This window comes from Henckelia pumila, chromosome 2 (genome assembly GCF_033568475.1).
Source record: "Henckelia pumila isolate YLH828 chromosome 2, ASM3356847v2, whole genome shotgun sequence".
Classification (NCBI taxonomy): Eukaryota; Viridiplantae; Streptophyta; class Magnoliopsida; order Lamiales; family Gesneriaceae; genus Henckelia; species Henckelia pumila.
The window spans coordinates 184,001,094-184,011,305 of NC_133121.1; the positions used below are offsets into that span (position 1 = coordinate 184,001,094).

Sequence of the window (10,212 nt, forward strand, 5' to 3'; positions counted from 1 at the left end):
AATTGATTAATGTCATTTTCCAATAATTAAATTAAAATAGTTAATTATCGCCTAATTATTATAATTAATTAAAATATATTTATTACAACGGAAATGAGAAAATAAATTAAAGCTTAATGGATCTTTATTTTATATGTGGATATACGAATCGTTTTATATTAAATAGTTATATATAGAACTTAACATTATTGAAAACAGTTAATATTTCTAAAATTAATTTATAAAATAATTATGATAAAAATTTAAATATTATATTTATTTACTAAAATTTTAACTAATATTAATTTCCAAACCACGTAAAATCACTATAAATATTAATTAAAATATATAAAATAAATTTTAATTAATATTAATTTATTTTCTCATTTCTGTTGAAATACAAAATTAGTAGGACCATTTAACTGAAATGGATGGTGTATTGATTTGAAAGCGAAACTGGTTAAAAAAAATTAGTGAAGAAAAAATTATCAATTAACAAATAAATTAATTTACTGTCGACATTAACCAAGCTCTACGTTTTGTGAAAAATTATTTAATAAATCCTATATAAGCAAGTGCTATTTAAAAGTTTAAATCCTAGGAGAAAATTTTTTATTTTATAGTTGACTCGAATCCATGAGATCATGCAGAGCACTACAACTAGAATGATATTTTAAATTTTAATTCGAAACAATGATTAATTAATAATATAATATTATTTGCTTCCAGCTGTTTCCCACATGCTAATTAATTAATTAAGAACCTTAAATGAGTCTTCCAATCCCACATGCTGCAATCTGCATCATTTTTGTTTTCAGCTTCCTCCCATGGCTGCTTATGCTGCGCTTCTTGCTCTTGCTCGATCTTTGCAACAAATTTTGGATCTTGAACAGTACGTAGATCCACTTCACAAAGAAAAAATCTTTTCTCTCCATGAAAAAGTTGATTTGATCGCCACTTTCCTTGAAGATTACTCAGATAAGCATCATGGCAAACTTGATTGTGTGGGAAATGGGATCAGAAAAGCTGCATTTGAAGCTCAAGATTTCGTGGATTCTTATTTGTTTTGGGTATCAACTACTGATCATGAAGATGGGAGTTCTTCTTCAGAGGTGAAGAACTTGGATGGAGACTTAACCATGGCGTCTGAGAGGATTGATTTTGTTTGGGAAGAGACGATGAAGATGAATAACAGCGACACAACAACTCAAGATATTCTCCCATCCGAATATTATTCTTTTCCAGTTAATGATCGTTCATCCACAGCCAAAAACTTGGTTGTGGGATTTGATGATGACTTGAATGCAATCAAAGAACGACTGTACGATTATGAAGCTAAGCTCCAAATTATCCCGATTTTCGGGATGGGAGGAATGGGGAAGACGACTCTAGCTAGAAAAGCTTACGAGGATTCAATCCTTTCTCAATACTTTGACATGTACGCATGGATCACAGTGTCACAAGAGTATCGAAAGCGAGAGATTCTTTCAGGGATTTTGAAGTCTCTCAAGATTTATAAAGAACAATATTCTGATAAGAGCGAAGCACAGCTGGCAACACTAGTGTATCAAAATCTCATCGGCAGGCGATATCTCATCGTGATTGATGATATATGGAGTACAAAGGCTTGGGATGATTTGAAGATGTTATTTCCAGATGACGGCAATGGAAGTAGGATCTTGTTAACTAGTAGAATATTGGAGGTGGCAGCTCATGCAGGATCTTCAGATACTCTGGTTCACCGAATGAGTTTTTTAAATGAAGATCAAAGTTGGAAACTACTTCGACAAAGGGTTTTCGGACAAAAATATTCTTGTCCTCCCCAACTCGTGGAAGTCGGGAAGAAGATTGCGAAAAATTGCGGAGGACTTCCACTCACCATCGTGGTGGTTGCAGGACTAGTCCTTTCTTCAGGCAACGTGATGAGCGAACAAGTGTGGGGAAATATTTCGGAAAATATAAGTTCTAGAGAGCCTACAATTGCGCTTCAATGCTCAAAGATACTGTGTTTTAGTTATGATCGGTTGCCTCTTCGACTAAAACCATGTTTCCTATACATTGCAGCTTTTCCAGAAGATTCTGATATAGATGTTTCGAAGCTAATCAGGTTGTGGGTTGCCGAGGGATTTCTGAAACCAAATGACAAGTTCAAATGCTTGGAAGATGTGGGGGAAGGATATTTGGAGGATCTTGTGAAGAGAAGTTTGGTGTTAGTGAGCAAGAAAGGGCCGGACGGGAAACTCGAAACGGTTGGAATCCATGATATGTTGAGGGAGATTTGCATAACAAAAGCTGAAGAAGAGTGGTTTTTTCATCATCATGTGTGTTCCAAAAAGTATTCATCACATAAAGAATTCATAGAGAATCCATATCGCCGCCTCAAAATTCATATCGTCGACAGATGTTTCGAATTGAATATAAACGATTCGAGCGTACGTTCAATTCTATTTGATGAGAGCTTAATATCATTTCCAAGTCTACATGTACGATCTAGGCACGTCTGTATCTTGGATGCACCCCATGCTTATTCGAAGAATATTTCCTATGTATTCTCTACATTCGTCAATTTAAGGTACTTTGCTTTTACCTTATACTCACTCTATTCATCATCCCCCTATCGTGAACTGCCGGTCTCGATATCAAAACATCCCAATCTCGAAACCGTAGTTGCTCGTATATCGAAGCCCGGATTAGGCAGTAATATATTAGAAGTACCATTTGAAATTTTGAAGACGCGGAAGTTAAGGCATCTTATCTGGGACACCTCCTTTCGTTTAACCTATCCCTCTGACATAGGAATTGTTGACGAAAGTGTTCTACAAACAATTGAGACGGTGATCGATTTTGTATTCGAGGAAGAGATCATCAGAATACTTGTGAATCTGAAGAAACTGAAAGTTGAATACTATATGGTGAATCGTAATTGGGATGATTTTAATTTCGACAGGCTTTCCAATTTACGAAACCTCGAGGAGTTGCAAATCCGCATGTACTACTACTTCTCCACCGATTACTCAATGACATGGAAGCATGTTTTTCCAATGGGTCTAAAGAAGTTATATCTAGAAAGTGTCCCTTTTCCTTGGGAAAATATGAACATAATCGGGTCGCTCCCGGAACTTCAAGTGCTCCACATGACGGCTATTAGAGTCAATAAAGCTTCCGAATGGAGAACAGAGGAAGGTCAATTTCTTCAACTCAAGTACTTTCATTCTTCCTTGAATTATGTGGTCAAGTGGGAAATGGAAAAAGAGCACTTCCCATGTCTCGAAAGCTTGATTCTCGATGGTGCCATTTGGATTTATAAGTTTCCTAGTGGCGTAGAAGAAATAGATTCGCTTCAATACATCGAGTTGAGGAACTGTAATAAATCATTGGTGGAGTCGGCCAAGAAAATTCAAAGACAGCAACATGAAATTGGAACCGATGCTTTTCGTGTTCGTGTCATTGATTACAAAGGAAAAGATGTTTTGTTTTGAACAATTGTTATGCCAGCATTTGAAAGATTATTGTAAGAATAATTGTGTTTGTTTCGACGAAAGATTTTTGCTTGACAATTGATCGAAGCACATAGTGGGGCGAGGCTACACGCTGATCAAGGTCTCCAAAATCAAAAAGTTTCTGTTTGTCTCGAATTAAACCGCAAAACTTTAATTATTTGCCAATCTATTTCTTAAAATATCAAAATATTATAAATTACGTAGCCATAAACATCAATTGTGCAGTTCAAGGTCACGTAATTCTTGTTCTTGAAAAATAGCTGCTTCTTTTTTTAGAGAGAAAAAATAGCTGATTATGAACGGGTTCTTAAAAAAAAAAAAAAAAAAAAAAAAAAAAAAAAAAAAAAAAAGAAAAAGAAGATAGTATGAACGGAACAAATTGAAGATAATATATATATATATATATATATATATATATATTTGAGATAGAAGATAATATATTTATATACACGTTAATTAGTTTATTTGTTAAAGAGGCATATTACTCATTTTAAATAATTATGTTGATTTGTTTATTTTTTATTTGGTTTAAATCATGAATAAGAAATTTCTGATCTCAAATCAAAACAATATTTTTCGATTTCATACCAGGATGGTTGGTTTTGGATAATGCGGTCGTGGGTTTTGAGTGCATGCATTGTATATGAAACAACATGAAGAACAAATCAGGATTTGTAGCTTTAAAGCTCGATATGAGTAAAGATCATGACAAAGTTAAGTGGAGTATTTTACAACCGATTATGCTCAAGCTGTGCTTTGCGAAGAAATGGGTTAAACTGGTTATGAGGTTTGTCACATATGTTTCCTAGACTAAATCATTCTATCTTTGGTGATGATTATCCTTAAAAGGTCTTCGTCAAGTGGATCCGTTTTTGACTTATTTGTTTGTCTTGTGTGTGAAGGTTTATCCTTTGTAGCGACTCTATTCGGATCACCTACTACTTAAACATGCAAACAAGATAACTTAATCAAAGCTAAAAGAGCGATTAACAGTGAAAACTATAAACCAGGTTTACAAACCAAATTGGCGGAATACAATCGGTGACTAAAACCCGAAGGTAATAAACTGTTATACAACCAAATCGAAGGTACTAAATCAAATCCCCTGAAGTAATGAAAACTCATGAAAACCACTGCTCTAGCTCTCAGCCCTGCCTCGGCCCACCGACGTCGTCAATCCATGACCTGCCCCGTCGAATAGGGTGTCCAAGAAACAAAACACTGGACGTGAACAACTACACTTAATACGATAAACACGAGTATACAAACCTACTATGGTGCATACAAATGACTAGGTACTGGTTATCTCAATATTTGCTAAGTCTAGGCGCCAATGAGTATGCAGTACCATCTGGGATCAACTCCGCTGGGTACATCCACACACTCGTTCGAACCACTGTAGCGTCAGTCTCCGGCGTCTGTAGTGACCCGTATCCAGAATTACGATTAATGAGTAATTAATCATGTAATCATGTTTAGATTAATTAAAAAATAATTAAGGAAATTTCAGATGAATTAACAGAGTCCAAAAATGGATCCAGAACACTCGAATTATGACAAGAAGGTACCGAGGGATCGGACGATCCGATGGTGTAGATCGGAGGCTCCGATCTGAGTCCGGGACAGGTGTATGGTTGCATGCATGGGTGTTGACGCATGGTAGACATCGGACGCTCCGATGTAGGAATCGGAGGCTCCGATCGAGTTCGAACGCTCCGAACATGGGATCGCACGGTCCGATCGTCGTCTATATAAGGGGCAGCCGAGATCATTTCTTCTTGCACCTTTTCCTCATCTCCTCTCTTTCTTTAGTTAGTATTAGGCTTTCTAGGTGGCCTATTGGGAATCCGGAAGTAGCGGAGCGATTCTGGCGTCGTACCGGAGCTGTGCCTAAGTTTTGAGGCAGTCGCCATCAGTGGGATGACGACGGACGCAGGTATAGCTATGGTCTACTTAAATTATTTAGGAGTATGCAATAGCTTAGTTAAAGTTTTTAAAGCTTAAATAATGATGCATGAGTATTTGCATTGTAGAGCTGATGATAGGCTTGGAACCTAGAGTGGGACTGCTAGGATTGCCTGTAGTAAGGTACGTAAGTACTGATTGAGATAGTCAGCGGGTTTGCATGCTTATATGTTGCATTGTGTATCATATTATTCTGCAGCATGTGCATATCATATTGTGTCTGTCCATCTTTTGAGATGAGCCATGTAGGGTCTCTCAGCCCTGTTTGGACGGTTGATGTCGAGCGCCCCGCGATCGACAGGTTAGCCGGCACTGGCATATGTAGGATACGGTCCACGTTCGGTAGGAATGAGCAGTGTACGCAGGGTTTGATTCCCGGGTTGTGCCACTCAGTCCTAAGCGTCATTCTGAGCAGTTGTATACAGTTATCCTAGATATGGATATCCTGTCATTTGCATGCATCATATTTGTATGTTTACTCGTATTTGCGTATTGAGCTTAGAGCTCACGTCCAGTATTTTCTGTATATCTAGACATCCCATTCGACGGGGCAGGTGTAGGTGCAGGGCTGAGAACCAAGATCTTGGAGTAGCCAATGACCAGTGAAGACAACAGGATTAGCTGTAGGTTTTAATTACCCTTAGGATAATTTAATTTGATTGAGTTGTATATTGGTTTATTTAATCAGTTGTATTCTGCCGGTCAGTTTTTATTTAAGTCTTCCGCAGCGATTTATTTTAAATGCATGCATAATTATGCTCTAACTATGATTAGGTAGTGGATCCGGATTTGGTTGCTACTGTAGTAGCCCGTAACCAAGTAAGGTGATTAAGGGATTAATCGACGTAAAATAAGCAATTAGAGTATTGAGCAGAACGGAAGCTCCGTTGTAGGGAACGAAAGCTTCGATGGCGATCGGAAGCTCCGGTGTGCAACGGAAGCTACGATAGTATTACGTCATCCATGACGTGTCGGACAACGAAAGCTCCGATCGGGAACGGAGGTTTCGATATCCCCTATCCGCAACCAGCCAATGAGATTTTGCCGCGTGGCGGATAAGCAACAACGGAAGCTCCGATGCTGCATCGGAGGTTCCGATTGTGTCCTATAAATATAGGGTCGAGGCTTCACTTTTTCTTGCCAATTCCGTGATTTCTCTTTCCTTTTAAGCTTATATTAGTAGTTCTAGCCTTCCTAGGCTTGGTTCGGGGGTCAGCAAGGCGTTCGGGAGTCGCAGCGGAGTTGTGCCCAAGTTCTAGGGGCATCGACATCAAAGAGCTGACGACGGACGCATGTATAGCTTTTGCTTCCTAAAAATATTTAAGAGTATGCAATAGCTTAGTCAAAGCTTTTGGAGCACTTTAATGATATTAGTATCATTTGGCATTGTAGCGCGGACTATAGGTGTGGACCTAGAGCCGGTAGAGCTTGCCTAGTAGTTGAGGTATGAAAGTACTGTTCGAGATATCCTAACTGAGTATGTATGTGTTATGTTACTGCATGATTTACATGACATGATTTTATGCTGCATACAATTGCATATTGAGCTATCTCTTTTGAGATTTCTGGTAGTAGGGTTTTATCCTATCCTGTTAGTGGATGAACTTCCATCGATTTGGGTCCGGAGTATCCACTGGTATTCGGTATGGGAGCCACCTCCTGAAGAGACGGCACAACGTGCTATATACGTGGGCCCGGTCTGTCTTTGTTATCTGATTCTTGGCCTATAGTTCAGTAGGCGGTACACTTGCATGCATGTATACTCATACTCTCATGTTGAGCGTTTTATGCTCACGTCTCGTACTTTGTGTATCTGACACCCTATTCCATGGGGCAGATTTGTGATTTGATGAGGCGGGTGGATCCAGGAAGGACTAGGCATTGGTTGGCCAGGTGGAGCTTCGCCTAGGGTTTTATTTTGATGTATTGGGATAATACACTATTCGATTTGGTTGTATAAACTATTTGGAGATCTGCAGATTATTTTTCCTTGAGATTGTATAATGTTTATTGCTTCCGCAGTTTTATTTTGGTTTACTGTTTTATTAAGTTAATTGCATGCTTGAGTTTTTGATTAGTAGGTGATCTTGGTAAGAGTCACTACATTTATGGTATCAGAGCATGCATAGTAATCTTGGGATAAGAGCGAAGCAGAACTGGCAAAAATAGTGTATCAAAATCTCATTGGAAGGCGATATCTCGTTGTGATTGATGATATATGGAGTACAAAGGCTTGGGACGATTTGAAGATGTTATTTCCAGATGACGGCAATGGATGTAGGATCTTGTTGACGAGTAGAATATTGGAGTTGGCTGCTCATGCAGGATCTTCAGATACTCTTGTTCACCGAATGAGTTTTTTAAATGAAGATCAAAGTTGGAAACTACTTCAAGAAAGGGTTTTCGGACAACAATATTCTTGTCCTCCCCAACTCGTGGAAGTCGGGAAAAAGATTGCCAAAGATTGTGGCGGACTTCCACTCACCATCGTGGTGGTTGCAGGACTAGTCCTTTCTTCAGGCAACGCGATGAGCGAACAAGTGTGGGGAAATATTTCGGAAAATATAAGTTCTAGAGAGCCTATAATTGCGCTTCAATGCTCAAAGATACTTTGTTTTAGTTATGATCGGTTGCCTCTGCGACTAAAACCATGTTTCCTATACATTGCAGCTTTCCCAGAAGATTCTGATATATATGTTTCGAAGCTAATCAGGTTGTGGTTTGCCGAGGGATTTCTGAAACCAAACCATCACTTCAAATGCTTGGAAGATGTGGGGGAACGTTATTTGGAGGATCTTGTGGAGAGAAGTTTGGTGTTAGTGAGCAAGAAAGGTCCGGATGGGAAACTCGAAACCGTTGGAATCCATGATATGTTGAGGGAGATTTGCATAACAAAAGCTGAAGAAAAGTGGTTTTTTCATCATCATGTGCGTTCCAAAAGGTATCCATATAAAGAATTCATAGAGAATCCATATCGCCGCCTCAAAATTCAAATCGTCGAGAGATGTTCCGGATTGAATATAAACGATTTGAGCGTATGTTCAATTTTATTTGATGAGAGCTTACTATCATTTCCAAGTCTACATGTACGGTCAAGGCACGTCTGTATCTTGGATGCACCCGTGCTTATTCGGAGAATATTTCCTATGTATTCTCTACATTCGTCAATTTAAGGTACTTTGCTTTTTCATTAAGCTCACCCCCATCCAGCTATCGTGAACTACCAGTCTTGATATCAAAACATCCCAATCTCGAAACTGTTCGTGTATTTTTGAACTACGGAATAGGCCGTAATATATTGGAAGTACCATATGAAATTTTAAAGGCGTGGAAGTTAAGGCATCTGATCTGGGAAACCTCCTTTCGTTTAACCTATCCCTCTGACATAGGAAATATTGTTCACGAAAGTGGTCTACAAACAATTGAGACAATGATTGATTTTATATTCGAGGAAGAGATCATCAGAATACTTGTGAATCTGAAGAAATTGAAAGTTGGATATTACATGGAGAATCGTAATTGGGGTGATTTTAATTTCGACAGACTTTTCAAGTTACTAAACCTCGGGGACTTAGAAATCCGCATGTACTACAACTTCTCTACTGATTACTCAATGACATGGAAGCATGTTTTTCCAATGGGTCTAAAGAAGTTATATCTAGAAGGAGTCCCTTTTTATTGGGAAAATATGAACATAATCGGGTCATTCCCAAATCTTCAAGTGCTCCACATTACGAGAATTAGAGTCGATAAAGCTTACGAGTGGAGAACAGAGGAAGGTCAATTTCCTCAACTCAAGTATTTCCATTCTTCCTTAGATTGTTTACTGAAGTGGGAAATGGAGAAAGAGCACTTCCCATGCCTCGAAAGCTTGATTCTCGATCGTGCCATTTGGATTGATAAGTTTCCTAGTGGCGTAGAAGAAATAGATTCGCTTCAATACATCGAGTTGAATGAGTGTAAAATATCATTGGTGGACTCAGCCAAGCAAATTCAACAGCATCAACATGAAAATGGAAACGACGCTTTTCGTGTTCGTGTCATTGATTACAAAGGAGAAAATGTTTTGTTTTGAACAATTGTTATGCTAGTATTTGATTTTGAAATAGAATTTTGTAAGAATTTGTGTTTCTTTCGACTAAATATTTTTGTTTGACAATTAATCGAAGCAAATAGTGGGACGAGGCTACACGATCAAGGTCTCCAGAATCAAAAGTTTACTATTTTGTTTCGATTCAAACCCAAAATAATACATTGAGTAATATGCAGTGGAAAATAATAAAAACGTGAATAAAGTAAACTAGCAACCAAATAAATAGACTCATATATTTAAGCAAAAATATAAAATTATACTCTTGCAACGCCTCAAGGCAAAAATTTTACTAGAAAACAATCAAAGAGTTTACATAACCCTAAAACTAGTGAATTATTGTCAAACTTAATTTTCTAAAAAACATGTGAGAAAATAAAAAAAATCAAAATAACTCCTAAAAATTCTATGTAAGATAGAATAAAGAAAACAGAGCAAGAAGTTGAATTCTTGATGCCAAAACGCGACCACGAGAGCAACACAAATCTCCGATCTCTAATGCTCTCAAATCTTCAAGACAATCAAGCAAGAATATAAACCAAAATAAGCTTCAGAAAAACTTCAGAATACACGTGCATAAGCTCTCTAGAAAAACTCTATATCAGTCGTTCTCTCGTAATACACGCCTTCTTCAATATATAGGCAAGAATCTTTCTCTTCTTTGTTTCCTTGTATGCA

The 10,212-nt window shown here is 37.8% G+C and overlaps 2 protein-coding genes across 2 annotated transcripts; both read left to right on the forward strand.

Moving 5' to 3' along the window:
• Positions 1–775: 775 nt before the first annotated feature.
• On the forward strand, positions 776–3,704 carry LOC140883412 (putative late blight resistance protein homolog R1A-10). Its single transcript, XM_073289858.1, has 2 exons — positions 776–2,551; positions 2,927–3,704. The coding sequence occupies exons 1-2, from the start codon at positions 807–809 to the stop codon at positions 3,456–3,458; spliced, it is 2,277 nt and encodes a 758-aa protein (XP_073145959.1). The 5' UTR covers positions 776–806; the 3' UTR covers positions 3,459–3,704.
• Positions 3,705–7,693: 3,989 nt separating this feature from the next.
• Positions 7,694–9,519, forward strand: LOC140879141 (putative late blight resistance protein homolog R1B-23). The gene is made up of 2 exons (XM_073282802.1): positions 7,694–8,385; positions 8,619–9,519. The coding sequence occupies exons 1-2, from the start codon at positions 7,694–7,696 to the stop codon at positions 9,517–9,519; spliced, it is 1,593 nt and encodes a 530-aa protein (XP_073138903.1).
• The last annotated feature ends 693 nt before the right edge of the window (positions 9,520–10,212 follow it).